Below are 13132 nucleotides of genomic sequence, written 5' to 3' on the forward strand. Positions count from 1 at the left end.
GTTATTATATTAATTACTATAAATAAGTTGCATTATTAATTTAACCCACAACACAATTTTAATGTACAGTATGTATGTTACACGTAATATACAGTACTATTTATTTTCGCCAAAAATCGAATCGCGATTTTTTTATGTTTTTAAAATGCCTATAAAAATTTAACTTACAGTTTAAAGCTTTCGGGGGGTTGTTGAGTAATAGTAGAATTAACCCGCGCGATAGTTTGACGGATGGCTCGTAAACGAGCCGGTGGCCGGGCCTGCATTGATTAAGTGCTAACCTGTGGGAGTAACCTTGCACCCGGCGCGCTTTATTTGAATATAAAATACGTAAAGTAAGGGTTATTTTGGCAAATTCTAGATTGATTTTCGTTTGTTTATGTTTATTGTTTTATAATTAACTTAACCCGTGACCTTTGAACTAAAATAAGGTAGAAATTCAGCATGTAATACGAAAGGTGCGGACATGTGGAGATGTATGAAAACAAATCAACAAGTGCTGTTGATTTCTTTTGTTCTGATGAATGTAAAAATACTAATTGTTTAAAAAACGATATCTACTGAGTGCAGTTTATATCCTGACGATATCTTTTCACCATAATGTAATGGGAAAACCAAAAAGAACGAAATAAATATTACTGAAACAAACGTAGATGCGACTATTTTTTATTTCAAAGATATTGACAACTCTGTAAGTACAGAAGACAAATCTATCACATAATTGTTCTTCATCTCCTCTCTATTTGTACAAAACTCGAAAATCTTCTTGATGACCGAGAGCGTGAACTGCAGAGAAAATAAAGCAGTCACTTAATACTATCCTTTTTGTACCACAACAACGAAAAAACAACACCATTTATAAAGACAATTCTACTACAGATGTCTTTCTTGCGATGAAATAATATTAACTGGCCACATTTCACAGAAAGCAATACAAAATTAATAAAATGGATGATTATGAAAATAACATACCTTAACAACCAAAATATAGGACGCATTTTTCGATAATGCGAGGATAAAGAAGCACAAAATAATCACATCGATATGAAATAAATGTAATAAAACATAAGTCAACACATTTGCCTAATAAAAAAAAGGAAAAAAATATCTCTAGCAGACACAGGAAATACACAATTACTACATAGGAAGGAAAGACAACTAAATTACAACTGAACGAGGCAAAAAAAAACTTCTTAATGATGCAACACTTAATAAAATGAATCCAAAAAGGCTGATTCTCCAATTTCCCTAGCCTATACAATAACAACTAACATTCTCCACCAAAAAAACATACAGAGAAGAAGTGAGTGTAGAGAAAAGAGTTGCTGAAGATATTTTACGGTTGAACGAAGCGTAACGTAAGTATTTAAATGATAATAATATCTATTTTGCAACATTTTATTATTTTTAAGTTAAAGCTCCATAGTTATTCAATGATTTTCCCAACGTCAAGGCAATACATTTCATAGGTCTGTTGCAAATGACAAAATTTCAGCAGCGTTAATGAGAATTCAATTCAACAGTCTCTAACATCAATTATTCATTTGTAGCTTAATTCCCAGAGCATTTGCAAATAAGAAAAACTTTCTATTCTAACACGTAAGAGCATGCATGTACTATAGAAAAAAATATGAAAATTACCGTATCAGTATCGGAAATCTCGTGGTACTCGTGAACTTCATCAGTCTTGGGCATGGTGCCGTTGTCGCCTTTGTGGGATCTGCCAAGAGTTGCGCTCCTCACCTGAGTAGCATTATAAACAAATTAGTACATAATAACATTTATAAGCGCATTATAATGTATTTTTTGGAATCTAAGCTGTTTTTTAAATATAAGGCCTCTTAAAACTGCTGCAGGATTGGGTATAGGACTCTTGTAAATCTACTGCGGTAATGGGATTGATTGAAAGAGTTACCGCGGCCCTGGTAATATAAAGGGCTCCAGAAGGAACAATGGTGTGTTTCAGTAAAAGTTTGATGTTCCCGCTACCGCAACAGATTCAGCAATGTTAAATAGAGGATGATTTGATGATTTCCCACCTATTAAAAAATACGTCTTTTTCTGAAACTCAAAACAAACGAGTGTCATGACAAAGATGGATTGGCGATTCGCGGAACTCGAACTCCCACATTTGTAAGACTAAACTTTGTTGCCTACTTTCAGGTCTTACAGTCATTAGATCTTGCTCTATAGTAATAGAACTTAGTTTTACAAGTGCAAAGGTGTTCTCAAAAGCATTGTAAATGGAATGGACATGTTAAAAATGGGGGTACTACGCCAAATCGAATGACAAATAATTGGCTATCAATTGATCGACCACTATAAATCGAATGTCTAAATACTCGAACATTCATAATATCGAATGGTTATTAAATCGAGCATTAAATACATCGCGCAGTCAATACATCGAGTGTTCAAAATATCTAATTTTTGTTAAATAAAATGAAATTAAGTGTTATATGTTACCTTACTAAGAATACTTTTGCTGGTAGTCGGCTCTGACAATGTCCTGAGACTGTTCTTGCGCAAACTTCTTGTTTTATCACCTAGTAACAGAGTGAACAAATAAATTATGTGGGAAATAGGTATCATAGTTGAGTAAGAGTGCTTTCTACCCGAGATGTGCTATGCTCCGTTGCTATTGATGCTTTTGATATCCATCATTTTCATTGGTGCAGCAGATAGTACAGCAATGGTGGAAACGCATTCTACTAAGATATGTTTTATATGAAATGTTTGCTATTGTAGCGAGTGGTGCCTATCCTACTATTGATACATCTTTGTCAAATCAAAACCAATATGTCAAGGATTGGTCTTGATTGTGTTTTTATTTTGAAAATAGAAGTAGAAGACAAGTTCCATGGCGTGTAAGGGCAGAGCTGGTAAAGTTCGTCATCCCCCGAACACCCGCCGCATTTTGTCGTACTACTTTCTTAGGATATTTTGCGTTATGACATCTACGCTTGGCAGGAGCCGCTTAAAGGACGCTTCTCCTTTTTGTTGGGGATTTATTTATTTATTTTTATTTATTTAATGTGATGAATGGGATGTAATGTGATGCTCCAAACAATTGTAAGAAAATAATATTTTTGTATCAATAGCAGCCTGGGGGTTATTTGTAGACTATTCTCGTATAAGTAAAAAATCTTCAGGACATAATTTCGCTTAAGAATTTAGTATTACTTTTTTCTGGCCGGCACTTTCATTTTTGGGTACCAAACTTGAATGATGTTCTTTAGGAAAAGTTTAGGCAGTTTTTCAAAAAGTTAAAACTCACAAGCTAAATCCACTTCATCGCAGTCAGGCCTGTCCGGCTGATGAGAAGCCAGCATGGGGTAGGGCGTGGTCCCCGAAGCTCCCGTCAGGTGTGACGGCGAATTCGGGTTGATCAGCGGCATCTGTTCCAGGTCTTCCGAAGGTTTGTATGGAGTCACTATCTGACGGGGCGGCTGTGGATTAGTAAGGAATATATTATTTTATTGTATTTTTTTTGTTCATTTATACACAGAAGTTGTTGGTGTTCCTTTTGCAAATAAATAAATTACGGGGATTTTAGTAGGCTTATTTTGTATGTTTTATAGCTGTAAACTCTTGAAGAAGAATACATAATGCCGTGTTATCCAACCAGCTGTTTTCAACGGTTTTGTGTGTAACATAACCTTTTTAGTACATGGGTAAAAATATAAAGTTTTCACAGGTTTCGCACGAATCAACAGTTAACGTTACTGCGAGAGCGTAATACAAATATATCGTTCGCTTTGTAGTATTTTAAAGAAACTAAATTGTTAAATATTAGTATATGTTTAAATATTAGCGTATCTCTGTTTCTATGGTGGTTTTCAAAACTACTGAACCAATTTCAACGTTTGGTACACAGATATTCTAGAGTCTAATTACATAGATTGGAGGGAAGTAGTTCAGTCAGAATGCTGGTGGAACCTAGTGTCAAATAAATCACAATTACATTCAAGGTTTCTTATAACCTACCTAAGCATGTTGTCATCAAAAGAAAATAATACTCTAACATCAATATTCATCAATCTAGTTAGTTTCCATTCACCAAATGACACAAAAGCAGAAAAAAACGACAAAATGTAAAATGTGTCGTGTAATGAAAAGCATAAAATGTAAAATGTAGAACATCGTATAATATCTGCGTGGAATGAAACTTGTGTTTTCATTATTATATTTATACTTATGATTGTTTGTTACCAGGGCAATGTTTCGAAGGCGCTGTAACCGACAGCATATAGGCTAGATTCACTCTGCAATATTGCACTCAATTGCAGCGTGAACATAGCCAGTATGCTGTGGGTTCTGTCCAAGGAACGAAGGTAGGAAACTCGCTGGAATATAATCTGTAAGGGTATGTCGTGTCCTGCGTGGGCAAATAACGGACGCAAACGCGAAGCGATGATTAGCGAAGTGACAGATGTACGTTGCGTTACGTACGTCACTTCAAAGGGAATTCACATTCTTTATTAGAACAACAAACACAATACAGCGTTCGTTAACTGCCATATCAGTTTGTGAAAACTGTTTCGCATCCATTGACGTCTGTCTAGTGTTTACCTACGAAAAGCGGCGGACAGCGTTCAGCAATCGACTGTTTGTTGTTTTCGCCTCGCGTCGCTTTGCGTTCGCATCCAAATCGCTCACTTAGGACGCATAAGAAAAAATCCGACACCAAATTGTAAAATGTATTAAAGTTAATGGTGTGAAATATTCAAAGATTATTGGCAATGATAAATTCTGGTAATGAAAATGTGTGGTTCCACGCAGGGTTAGCGGACCATTCTATATCCCTTGGCGCGAGATTGGCATTATCGAACAATTTGCGAAAAGAAAATAACAAAAAAAAATGTTAATCATGTGAATTGCTGTGGACATAGCATGAATCATTTAGTAAAAAGTGTGTTCAAAATCCGCGAGAAATGAATTCTCAAATATGTTATGTTGATCATAAAAATTGACTATAACACTTTCCACCTTATTATAAAACTTGTTCTTAACAAGTACTAACTTTAGAACTAGACTTAAACCATCGTATTTAACAAAGTGAGTGGTCTTAACCCAGAACTACAGCTGGTATTTTTTTAAGACTACGTTTTATAATAAGGTAGCATGTACTCATTCACATTCACATTCATTTGATCAAAAAATTACATCAAAACATCCGCTCAAAACCACAGAACTTCAAACCAAACACGCAAATCTTTTACCAATTATACCAAAACTCGCGCCAAAGTCAAGTACTTACGCATCCGGCAGGATCCAGGAATGAAATATCTCCAAAGTAGGCCCCATCTAGGCCCACATGTCCTGTATGCTTGACGTCGCCTTGCGGGCTCGATATCATACACCGCTGTATCGACCGCTTGCCCGTAAAAGTGTGTCGTTTAACATCGCTCCTCAGCAGCGTCGAGCGGATCGACCGCGCGGATTGCCGGACGGGATGCGGAGAGAGCGACCCGTAACATACACTTCTCTGATGGATGCAAGCGTTGGTTGGTTTGTTAATCGAACGGCTTAACGCAAATGGTTCCCGTGATGTGGTTGTGGATGATATTGATAAACGAAATGTTGACAAAAATAAGATGTTTTTCAATGCTAGGAAATTGGCGTTTGATTCAAACTTCAAGTCAGTTTACACAACAACAAGCAGATTTGGATAAGAATCTATAAAATACGATTGATTTTAGTCGCCATTTTAAAAATTAGCTTCCCATGGAGAAAATCGGCCATGACATTCCATATTACTTTTAAACTAATTTTAGAATGTTTAAAATTTTCTAGCATTTGAAAAACATATAACGCAACGGAAAAGGTGATGCCAGAGAGATAAAGTGATTAAAAACAGTGATTACACACATACAGAAAGCTAAATATTGCGGAATTTACCTCTGGTGGGACATAGGGCTTCGTGTGCGAAGGGTCTAACATGCCACAGGCGCCGCCGGGTAGAACGCCGTACCATAGTGGAGATTTTGTCATGTTCCTGAAATGTATTAGAAGGTAAATATTATTAATGTATATCATCATAAAATTGGCTAGCTTTTGAAGTAATTTTCTTGTAAAAATACACTGTACTTTCTGAGTTTATGCCATCGCTTGCAGACAGTATCCATATTTCCTAGTTTCGCTGCACATTATATAAGTGTGTGTAAGCGTATCTGAAATTAGACGTTTAACAGTGCTGTTTTCACTTAGGAATTTTATTCACACCACTAAACATCTAAGTACCTTCAGACTCGCTAAGTTACATTCGACATAATATGACAACAATATATAAATATTCCGCTATAACCATTTACTAAGGACGTCGATATCCGACCCATGCGTTGTTTATCGATTAGGGATTAAAATTTTACATAAGTATTATACAAATTTCAATATCTAACCGACAAACAACGGATGGATCAGTTATGGAAACCCGTAGTTGATTAGTTCAACTACAATACTCTAGTAAGTACTTTACACGCCGACTCCCAGCGTTAAACTGAAGCTTAAAAGAGCAATTTGCAAATGCCAGCATTTCTGCAACAGTCGCAGACCCCTCGCATGCAAAACATCCTTGAAATCCCGCTTTGCAAACGACAGATGTCAATCTAGGTTCAAAACCAGGGGATTTAATGAACGCTGTTCTGAACAGACTGGATTAAGTAAGGGGAAAATACAAAAGAACCACTAAACATGTAATTATTTGGCAGACTGACCGTTGTGAATATACAGGCTGTGTCGTTCACAATCACATTAAATCCTATCGCATATACTTTATGATATTCTAAGGCGAATTGTAAAAAAAATTACGTAATCCATTCAGTTTAACCACAGGAGTAATTTTTCGTTTTTAAATTTACAACATCATGTGTAAAGCAGAGATAAAGTTAGAAGTATCGAATGTTTTGATCAGTTGACAGCTGTCAGTTTTCAAGGGAGAATTTCAGTTGTTTGTAATGACTGACTTTTATATGGTGTTCTAATTTTCGCACATTTTTATTCTATTTACTTTGTTTGAAAAATTCTTTTTTTTTCGTATTTTTCTTTTTGTTAATCGACATATATTAACCAGTATATTAACGCATTTCATTTAATGTGATTGTGGACGACACACCCGATATATAGCAATAGCCAAAGGGGTTTGTTCCTTTGATGTCTGGATAACCTATGTATTACGGTTGGGATAAAAAGAAAACTACAGATGCATTTTGCAAAGGGTCAAGCAGTAAATATTTGTACCAACAACTGGGTATATACTTGGGAACACGATATGGCAAATGTTTTATTTTGTATGCACTCTTTGTGCAAGCGAACAAATGACTGTGTGATTGAAAAAATCTTATTCACTAACATTTTTTGAGTATAGAGCTCAGCAAATTGTACCTACAGGGCTTAAAAACGCGCAGCACATTGTGTAGGGCTTAAAAAACGTTTTCAATTTACTTTTTGTGTAACTTAAATATAGGAGGCCAGACATTGTGGATGCTTTTACTAATCAATTTTGAAATCACTATAGCAGATAAAATATTGTATAGAAATAATAACTAGCACTCCATTTAGTGTGGGTTTACAAAAAGGCTCAGCTTAGATACTCTTGAAGATCAATAAACAGTAATTTATATAGCAGAATATTTCTACAGAACATTCCTAGAGTCTTTCAAAGTGCAAGTCTTGCCAGGGTAACTGGGTTCAGAAGGTCAGACAGGCAGTCGCTCCTTGTAAAACACTGGTACTCAGCTGCATGCGGTTAGACTGGACGTCGACCCCGAAATAGTTGGGGAAAGGCTACGCAGATGATAGGTACATATATAGCAGAATATTTTAGTCAAATAACCATATATCAAGCTATGACATTTAAACAATAAATTCGCCAAACAATAAAAAAGTCTCATTTAGCTGGGCAAATGCTATGTGCAAAAAATCGCTATTATGCTATATTTACTTTGTTTTGGTACCGCTAGCAAAAACTATGAACAATTGCCAAGCTATAAAACATAAATTATATGAAAATTGTGAGCCTGATTTATTCATAAAATTATTATGAATAAATCAGGTTTTTATAGATGAAACTTGTATTATTATTTCTCATCCTGCCTGATATGATATTATAATCACTAGCTGTTTCCAGCGGTTTCGACCGTGTCTTTTGGGAAATCTTTCCCATGTGCGGACAAATATATAACGTATGTTACTCGGGGATAGTCTAGCTTCCTAACAGTGAAATAATGTTTCAGATCGGTCCAGTAGTTTCGTAGCTTTTAGTGTACAAACAAACGAACAAACAGATGTTTCCTCTTTATTAAATTAATGGACAAAATATAGATTTTGGTATACTATTCTCTCTTTGTACCTTACATTTAATTTATTACACAAACACAAAAGCTCATAGGAATCGGTTATGCTATGCTATGGGCATGCTATATGGAGAAATTTAAATTGTTTTGAGTCTGAACAACATTTAGAAATAAACAATCAAAATTAGACGAAATGAAAAATTGCTATAAACAAATCTAGTATTATGAGAAGAATACATTAATAATTATATATATATATATCAAGAAGCAATAAAAAATAGTGAAAAATAAATATACATGAACATAGTCCCACACAATAAAGAAATATAATACGAAAGTGTGGATAAAAATAAAATCGGCATGCGCCACAAAGGTAGTGAGCATGAATGTAGTCGACCAAAGAAACGGTGGATGGATTGTATGAAAGACGATAAGAAGATAAGGCTGGAAAGAGTATCGTATGAAATAAAAGGGCATACAGCACCGAAAACAAATAAATAAATTTGCATATAGCAGAGGAATGATAAATCGCAAGAGCTTGTAACACAAAAAAAAGAAAATAAAACAAAGTGAGAGACTTACAACTAAACATCGCCCTCCGAGCCTTTTTCCCAACTATGTTAGGGTCGGCTTCCAGTCTAACCGGATGTAGCTGAGTACCAGTGCTTTACAAGAAGCGACTGCCTATCTGACCTCCTCAACCCAGATACCCGGGCAATCTAATGCCTCTTGGCTAGACCGGTGTCAGACTTACTGGCTTCTGACTACCCGTAACGACTGCCAAGGATGTTCAATGACTTCCGGGACCTACAGTTTAACGTGCCATCCGAAACACAGTCATTGGTGTCTAAGATATACTTAGAAAGTACAACTAAAAATTCATAATTAAATCTGTATAATAAACTTACTCTTTTCCTAATACTGTAATGATTTGTCCAGCTTTGTACTCGAGGAAGGTGTTTCTTCTGGCGTCTTCTGGCTTTTGGAAGTTCACCGTTGCTTCCACCTGTAAAAAGAAAACAGTTACATACATTTTTGACCTTGCAAAGCAGGTTATCTTACTTATAAGGGACATACCTACTTTATGATATATAAAAAATCACTTTATGATATAATGTCGGGACACCTTCTTTACACACGGTCGGTTAGCCCCATGGTAAGTTATTAACTTGTGTTATGGGTGCTAACACAACTGATAAACTACATATAGCTACATATATACATTTTTATTTATAAATACATATTGTAACACCCAGACCACGGCCAACAAGCATGCTCATCACACAAATGTCGACCGAACCGGGGATCGAACCCGGGACCTCAGGTTCGGCAGTCCGGCATGGTGACCATTGCGCCATCGAGGTCGTCATTTACTATATACTTTATATACTTTTGTGTTTTCTTTGAACTAAATTTAAACTCAAACAGTATCCAGTGGTTTCCATTCGTATAAATAACCTAGCTATTAGTGACGCCCAACGTGTGTTAGGGCTAAAATTTTTTACTACTTATTACGTACGTGTAACGTGTTATTTTGATTATTTAACGGCCAGTTTCTTCATCAAAAGTAAAAGTCAAAGTAATTTCTAAAGTAAAAGTAACGGTCAAATTCGTTTTTTCAAGGCTAAAGTGACAGCCAAATTAATAGAAAAAATGAATTTGACCGTTACTTTTACTTTAGACATTATTTTGACTTTTACTTTTGATGAAGAAACTGGCTGTTAAAGTTTAAATGCGATTGTTATTACGATAATCATTTTTGGATAATTAAAAAACTTTGCAATGTAAAAGTCTTGTAAGATTTAGTTAGATTAAGCTAAATTTTAATAATTCTGTAGCGCTCCTGGCTGGAGGTCTTAAATTCTAGACATCCATAGGGAAAATACTAGTTAAGTAGTATACGGCTTCCTAGGCTGAACTGTGAGATGGCATCTATACTAATATTATAAAGAGGAAATTTTATTTGTTTGTTTGTAATGAATAGGCTCAAAAACTACTGGATTGTTTTTAAAAATTCTTTCACCATTCGAATGTTACATTCCTCTTTCCAAGATCCACGAGTAACATAGGCTTTATTTTATCCCGGTACGGGCAGTAGTTACCACGGGACGTGGGTATAACCGCGGGAAAACGGCTAGTACCAAATAAAAACGCTTAGCTGCCAAAGATATTGAAATGACCATTACTTACTATATAGTACAAAACAAAGTCGCTTTTTCTACCCCTTTGTACGTTTAAATTTTCAAAACTACGGATTTTGATGCGGTTTTTTAAATAGATAGAGTAATTGAATAAGAAGTTTTATATGTATGTCGGAGACTGTCATTAGTACGGACACTAAACGTCACGCAAGCGCGCCCTCTGGTGGCGTTTCCGGTGAAACAACATTTTGGCGCGCTTGGCGGAGTCGTGGCGGTCAGCGTGGCGTCCGCGGAGCTCAGTCTTCATCGAGTCTTGGTCGAGGCTACGTCAAGTCTTCGTGTTGTCGCATTACTGCCTTTCGTTACATGTAGTGTACCTAGTGTTATCCAAATTGCAAAGTGTAATGGTTCTTCTAACCTAACAGATAGTCATGTGTTGCTGGGGAGTTTGTTCCGCCACTACTTCTCCCCAGCCAAAACACATAGGAAGTGGTGAAGGGCGGGCGTTTCGGGGGCTGTCTTTTGTTCTGACTAAATTGAATAAACGTTTTTGAGTTTTGAGCTCTTTTTGAGTTATCTCTTTGTACGATTACCCTAGCTGATGTCGAACAATAGTGCCATCCTGATGTAGCTCCAACATGTATAATAACATCCATTAAATAGTGGGGAAATAGCGAAACTGGGGCGGCTCGCTAGTTTATAACATTAGTAGGGATAACATCCATTAATTAGTAGGGAAAAACTGCTATCCCGTACGAAACCGAAGCGGACCACTAGTTTAAAAAAAACTATATAAACATTGCATACCTGTTCAGGTCTTATGCTGCGTAACTTCGGCGCTAAGTCCTTAAACTTAGGCCTATTGTTGAAGTCGTGTGCCCAACACTCCAGCATAGTAGTGTAGTAGGCTTCGGGACAACATTCCGGTCGCTCCAGTCTCTGAAAAGTTTAGAATATATTGTTAGATAAGAAATCAAAAGAAATCATTTGATTTGTTTGTTTCTTTGCACCATAAGTTTCTCTCAACCTATTTGAAGAATTCTTTCACTGTTGGAAAGCTTCGCCAAGTAACATCTAAACAGTTTGTTTGTTTGCTTGAAGGTGCTAATCTCAGGAACTACTGGTCCGATTCGAAATTTTTTCAGTATTAGATAGCCCATTCATCGAGGAAGGTTATAGGCAATAGATAAAGTACCCGCTACAGTACACATACACATATTTACCTACAATCCTAACTAATATTATAAATGTGAAAGTAACTCTGTCTGCCTGTCTTTCTGTGTGTCTTTCTGTCTTTTCTTCACGCCTAAACTGCTGAACCGATTTGTGTGAAATTTGGTACAGACATAGATTCGAATTGAGAAATGACATAGGATAGTTTTTATTACAAAAAAAAATATAGAAATTAAAAATTAAATTTATTAAGGACATATAGCGCCATCTATTGGTCAAACCAAAAATCTGCCGGAAGTCACTATTCCACGCGAACGAAGTCGCGGGCAAAAGCTAGTCTGTTATAAATCTAAAATCTACTATATACAAGACAAATATCCGATGCGTAGATAGAAGAGGTTTTTGCTTGGATATTAAGTATAGAAAAATTGTTCTTAGTTATGTTTATAATCAATTTGTTCTTGAGGAATCATCACAAGAGTTGATCACGATCAGTTCTTCTAAAGGTTACTTCAAATACACTAGACTTGTGTATGGCCTTGCAATCGCTCCCGCTATTTTTCAAAGGGCAATAGAATCTCTATTAATTGGCATAGAAGGTGTTAGCATATGGTTAGATGATGTTTGTGTAACTGCACCAAAGTCAAAGTCAAATCATTTATTTCATTTGGGCCTCTACAAGCACTTATGAACATCAAAAATATAACTAAGATTGATTCTAGTTGCCCATACAAAAGTAGATTCCCATGGAGAAGAACGGGCAAGAAACTCCATGGTTACTCTTTTTAAAAATAATATGGTATTACAGTTTGTACGTATTGATACATACAGTAACAGCATGCGAAGATCATGTAGAATCGCAAAGAGAAATGACCGACTAGGGAATTGCATTTCAGCAGGCTAAATGAAGTACTGAACAGAATGGAAGAAGCGGTTTAAAATTGAACAAAGAGGAATGTCGTTTTTTGCAGAATAGTGTCACCTGTTTAGGCTATCTTATAGGTAAACATGGGTTACGATATTGTGTTCAAAAATAGAGGCAATAAAAAACGCACCACGGCCTACGAATGTCACAGAAGTTAAGCGGTTTACGGGATCATAAATCTCCAAGCATTCTATCAAGCCAAAATAACAAACAAACGTACCTGAAAGTTAGGAGCATCAATGGCTTCTAAGATCTGCTGTCCAGAGAACGCCGCCCAGGGTTGGAAGCCATACGTGAACATCTCCCAGAGACAGACGCCGAACGCCCAGACGTCACTTGCTGATGTAAACCGGAGAAATAGTATGCATTCTGGCGCACACCTGAAAAAGTTTAGGTTAAAAATATTACTTTTAGAATCACTGGGAAAGAACGCACTATATTTTAGTCCTGCCAATCTACACTAATATAATAAACTGGATTTGTTTGTTTGCACCGATTTGAAAAACTGTTTCAATGTTGGGAAATTACACTATCCCCGCGAGTAACATAGGCTACATGTTTATGGGTACGGGCAGCAGTTCCCACGGGATGTAAACGAG

The 13132-nt window shown here is 36.3% G+C and overlaps 1 protein-coding gene across 6 annotated transcripts in view; it reads right to left on the reverse strand.

The window, feature by feature from the left end:
* Window positions 1-13132, reverse strand: part of LOC124645209 (activated Cdc42 kinase-like) — a 54188-nt gene that overhangs the window by 33941 nt on the left and 7115 nt on the right. For 5 of the 6 annotated variants that reach the window (XM_047184992.1, XM_047184990.1, XM_047184989.1 and 2 more), the window contains exons 8-15: window positions 12754-12913; window positions 11243-11374; window positions 9203-9300; window positions 5902-5998; window positions 5261-5488; window positions 3278-3449; window positions 2467-2546; window positions 1642-1743 (exon numbers count right to left, since the gene is read on the reverse strand). In XM_047184992.1, the coding sequence (XP_047040948.1) occupies window positions 1642-1743; window positions 2467-2546; window positions 3278-3449; window positions 5261-5488; window positions 5902-5998; window positions 9203-9300; window positions 11243-11374; window positions 12754-12913 (1069 nt within the window). The remainder of the gene's footprint in view (window positions 1-1641; window positions 1744-2466; window positions 2547-3277; window positions 3450-5260; window positions 5489-5901; window positions 5999-9202; window positions 9301-11242; window positions 11375-12753; window positions 12914-13132) is intronic. The other variant, XM_047184991.1, reaches the window with a different exon arrangement.

Source organism: Helicoverpa zea, chromosome 31, assembly GCF_022581195.2.
Source record: "Helicoverpa zea isolate HzStark_Cry1AcR chromosome 31, ilHelZeax1.1, whole genome shotgun sequence".
NCBI lineage: Eukaryota > Metazoa > Arthropoda > Insecta > Lepidoptera > Noctuidae > Helicoverpa > Helicoverpa zea.